We start from the raw sequence: 5,260 nt of genomic DNA on the forward strand, positions 1-5,260 counted from the left end.
ACTGCCTCTCTCTCTCAAGTAAATAAATAAATAAATAAAAGTCTATTAAAAAAAAACTGGGAGGCTAGAGAGAAGGCTTAGCAGATAAGGCACTTGCCAGCAAAGCCAAAGGACCTACATTTGATAGCTATGTAAAGCTAGATGCACAAGGCGGTACCTGTGTCTAGAGGTCATCTGCAGTAACTGGAGGCTTTGATGTGCCCATTATTTCTCCCCCACCATTAAATAAATAAATCACATATATATGCATATAAATGTGCCTCAGTTTCTCCTAAAAAACACAAAAGGGCCTGGAAAGATGGTTCAATAGTTAAAGGTGCTTGCATGCAAAGTCTGTGGCTAGGGTACCCATGTAAAGCCAAAGGCACTAAGTGGCACTGCATCTGAAGCCTCTTGCAGCAGCATGATACTCTGTTTTATTTATCTCCCTAAAAATGTTTCAGAAATAATTTTAACAAACCCACAAACTGACTTTGGTATAGAAAAGTGAAGAGAGCTTCACATTTGCAATTGCATAAGACCTTGAGAAATGTATTTGGTAATGTCCAATATTCTCTGTTAATAAATTTTTCTGTTCACTCTAGGATTACAAAAAAAGTTTTAACCTGATATATTTTCTCTCCCACAAATGTATGGTGGATACTCAAATGAATTTGTAGCGCTAGAAATAATTATTTTAAAGATGGGGGAAATGCAGAAATTTCCTACCTGAGCTTAAAAACAGTTAATTTGACATATGTGCATAGAATATTTAAAAAGAAAATATTTAGAATTTCTTTTTTAAAAATTTTTATTTATTTATTTGAGAGCGACAGACACAGAGAGAAAGACAGATAGAAGGAGAGAGAGAGAATGGTCGCGCCAGGGTTTCCAGCCTCTACAAATGAACTCCAGACGCGTGCACCCCCTTGTGCATTTGGCTAACGTGGGACCTGGGGAACTGAGCCTTGAACTGGGGTCCTTAGGCTTCACAGGCAAGTGCTTTACCACTAAGCCATCTCTCCAGCCCTAGAATTTCTTGATACAGAAAATTATTGGATAAGAATAAAACCCCAACTAAGACATTGAGAAGAGATCTTTCTCCTGGTAATCTCTGTGGCTTTTCTAGATTAATTAATTTGGGAAGACCTACCCTAAGTATAGGTGACACAATTTTTTAAAATATTTTTATTTTCCAAGGTTCTCACTCTAGCTCAGGCTGACCTAGAATTCACTATGTAATGTAGTCTCAGGGTGGCCTTGAACTCTCCATGATCCTCCTAAATCTGCCTCCCTAGTGCTGGGATTGAAGGAGTGTGCCACCACGCCTGTCCACATTTTTACTTATTTAATTAATTACAGAGGTAGTTAATATGGATACATCATATCATCCTTTCCCTCATTCTTGCTGTTCTATTTTGATGGAATATATTTTATTTGTGTTATTTATTCATTATATCATTCTCCACGCTGCTTTATGTGACAAAAGTTATGATATGGGCCACAGGGCTGTGGAGGCAAAACTGAAGGCAAGGAGTGGATCCCTGTCACAAAGCTGGGACTCCTGGTCAAGGACATGAAGATCCAGTCCCTGGAGGAGAGCTATCTGTTCTCCCTGCCCATCGAGGAGTCTGAGATTACCGACTTCTTTTTGGGCACATTCCTTAAGGATGAGGTTTTGATCATGCCAGTGCAGAAGCAGACTTGCGCTGGCCAGTGGACCAGGTTCAAGACTTTTGTCGCCATTGGGGACTACAATGGTCGTGTTGGCCTGGGTATCAAGTGCTTTAAGGCGGTAGCCACTGCCATTCGAGGGGCCATCATCTTGGCCAAGCTCTCCATTGTCCCTGTCCCGAGAGGCTACTGGGGGAACAAGATGGGTAAGCCCCACACAGTCCCCTGTAAAGTGACAGGCTGCTGTGGTTCTGTGCTGGTGCACCTTCTTCCTGCCCCCAGGGGCACTGGCACTGTCTCTGTCCCTGTGCCCAAGAAGCTACTGCTGATGGCTAGTATTGATGACTGCCACACTTCAGCCAGGGGCTGCACTGCCACCCTGGGCAACTTTGCTAAGGCCACCTTTGATGCCATCTCCAAGACCTATCTGACCCCTGACCTCTGGAAAGAGACTGTGTTCACCAAGTCTCCCTACCAGGAATTCACTGACCATCTTGAGGAAACCCACACAGGAGTCTCAGTGCAGAGGATTCAGGATCCAGCTGTGGCTACCACTTAGAGATTTTATATAGAAAAAATGAATAAAAGTGGATTGAGCCTATAAAAAATATGATATGGTATATTTTTAGATATGAAATAAATCCTTTTGATATTCTTGTGTTCTGTAATATTATGTAGAATAGTGGGATGATGAGACACATATGCATAGGTGTACTCTATTACTTTTGTATTATGTTTACAAAAAGAAATGCTATGTATGTTAAATTAGAAAAATCATTGAATGGTCATAAGTGATATTCATTACATGGCAAAATGAATGGTGTTTGTTGTTATTACACATGAACCTTAGCCAGAAGGACACAGACACAAATATTTGAATAGGTATAACCTCTAATCTTTTTGCTAATAATTCATCTTATATTTTCTAAGTCCGTTATAAATCTTTATGGAACAGAACTTCTATAAGACCAGTCTACATATTAGTATTGGAAATTAAGTGCTGAAAAGCTAACCTGTCCTTCAAATCTTATAGTGACAAAATATTTTTTGTTTTTATTTTGAAGATACATAGTGCCACCAAATAATCAAGCCAGTGTTTTTGGTAAAATATTCTTGTATTGTTTTAGGTATTTATTTCTTATTCATATTTACTTTTACATGCTGATAGACTGTCAAACATTATGTATTGTTCTTCAGGTTATAGCTTAAAACATGTCTGAAACTCTTGGGAAACTGTTTTCTGATTCTTGCAACACTGTCAAGAGCTAATGAGTTGGCTAAGGTTCATCACTTGTTTGTAGGAATTCGCATATTTTAAGTACCCAAATCTGCAAATCTACCACATGTCATACATATTGCCTAGCTAAGAAAGGCTTCCCCTCTTCAATATGGCTTGTTCATCTGTGATCTGACAGATGGATTCTTCCTACAGGCAGAGAAAACCTTATTTTAAAACTAAACATTAATTAAATCTAATGTAAAATCTTACATCAATTGAAAATTCTTATTGAATAAAATTTTTGGAGCATTGTAACACTGCTTTAATATCAATCTTCATAGAGTGTTGAAATGCATTTTTCATTCTTTCTTTAACATAGATGCTCCAAAAATCAGCTAGGGGAAAAGACTGCAGTGGACCTGGAGAGATTGCTTAGCAGTTAAGGCATTTCCCTGCGAAGCCAAAGGACTGAGGTTTGATTCCTAGGACCCATTTAAGTCACATGCACAAGGGCACATGCATCTGTAGTTCATTTGCCATGACTAGAGGTCCTGACATGCCCATTCTCTCTCTTTCTGTGTCTCTTCTGTCTATCTCTCTCTGCTTACAAATAAATAAAATTTAAAATTTAAATTTACAAATAAATAAAAATTAAAACAACAACAAAAACATTAAAACACTGCAGTGGAAGATGTCAAACATTGTTACTTCTTACATAGACTTGCCTTCTTTCCTACCAGGCTAACCAGTGCTCTTGTTTGAAGCAACAAGCAACGCACAGACAGCAGTAGAACCTAATTTAACTAAAGTAATACTTAGAATCCTTTTCACCTTTTTGACTTGTAGCTAATGGTTACTGTTATAACATTGGTCTGGCCCATGAAGAAAACCTACTTGTGCAGGATTGAGAAAACAAACAAATTAACACAAAAAACCCTTTTGAATAGGAATTAAAACATCAGTTGAACCTGGAACTTCACTTCTTTCACTTTCCTAGTGCAAATACCAGAATTAGAACCGGGGCAAGCATTCTGCTGTCAAGATTTATGTGCATGTAGTTTAGATACTGTGAGGATGGTGGAAGGGATGGATATATTAAGGAATCTCCCTGCCTTGATGAGCCAAGTACAGACCTAAATGAATGCTAGAACACCAGAGTGTTTGGATTTCGATAGTGTTCTGGGGAGAGAAATATTTCCATGACTCAATAAGCCTTAAATTATTAGTCATTTTCTTTCCAAGTGATTTGATCATTTTTTTAAACATTTTTTTTTCAATTTTATTTATTTACTTATTAATTTGAGAAAGAGAGAGAGCGAGAATGGGCATGCCAGGGCCTCCAGCCACTGCAAATGAACTCCAGATGCGTGAGCCCCCTTGTGCATCTGGCTAACGTGGGTCCTGGCGAATTGAACGTGGGTCCTTTGGCTTTGCAGGCAAATGACTTAACCACTTAGCCATCCCTCCAGCCCGATTTGATCACTTTTTAAAAGTAAGTGGAAACTTTGATGGATACATCATGTGTTGTCCCTTCCTTCTCTTCTCCTCTCTACTGAGCTACCCCCGCCCGCCCTTAGTGATATTGCTGGTATTCACCATGGTGATGGAGGCTATGGGCTATGAAAGCAGCAGTCAGTCTTTGGTCAGGGGGTGTCAATACCTAGGAATATTCCCCCCATTCCATGGCTCTTAAATTCTTTCTACACCCTCTTCCACAAACTTCCCTGAGCCTTGATAAGTGTGCTTTAAGTCTACTATAGTGTTGAGCTCTCAGCAGCTTCTGGATTTCTGCTTTGGTACATTTTGTGTATCTTTAGTCGCTGTCTCCATTAATTACCCTGGTGCCAGTGGTCAGGCTTGCTGTGGAAGCAACATTCTTGCTCATCTCACCACTTCCTCCTTATTTTCAGCTGGGCCCTGGCTGCTGTGCTAGGGGTGGTTCACCTGCTGACATGAAGTCAGCTGTCTATTCTTGTTGATAGATTTTGGTTGTCCTCAGCTCTCACTGCTTTCTTAAAATGAAAAACAGATTCTCTCATGGAGACTGAGATCAAGATAGGTTAATGGATGTAAGTATTGCTAATTTAGGGAGATTTTGATGTGTGTAGCCTCACTTTTGGCCACAGCCTAGTAGCACCTAGTCATTTGAGTCCATAATCTTGGTCTAACTTAGGATTCTAACATAGGCTGTGTGTTAATTTGTCAAATTTATGTTCTTAAAGGTATAGTAAAATTTCCACATTATTTCAGTATTGGAAGACTCAACATGAAAGACCTGTTTCATTCTTCAGTTTTGTCCTTGTTTGCTTGGTTTTCATTACTCTAGCTCGATGTTTGATAATCTCATAAATATATGAAAGATACATGAAAGCAGCTTGTTGTCAGTAG

The 5,260-nt window shown here is 39.2% G+C and overlaps 1 protein-coding gene across 1 annotated transcript; it reads left to right on the forward strand.

The window, feature by feature from the left end:
• The first annotated feature begins 1,540 nt into the window (after window positions 1–1,540).
• On the forward strand, window positions 1,541–2,212 carry LOC101615611 (40S ribosomal protein S2-like). Its single transcript, XM_045150833.1, has one exon. The coding sequence runs from the start codon at window positions 1,556–1,558 to the stop codon at window positions 2,210–2,212; it is 657 nt and encodes a 218-aa protein (XP_045006768.1). The 5' UTR covers window positions 1,541–1,555.
• Window positions 2,213–5,260: the final 3,048 nt, after the last annotated feature.

The sequence above is a fragment of the Jaculus jaculus genome, chromosome 5, assembly GCF_020740685.1.
Source record: "Jaculus jaculus isolate mJacJac1 chromosome 5, mJacJac1.mat.Y.cur, whole genome shotgun sequence".
In the NCBI taxonomy this organism is placed as follows: Eukaryota; Metazoa; Chordata; class Mammalia; order Rodentia; family Dipodidae; genus Jaculus; species Jaculus jaculus.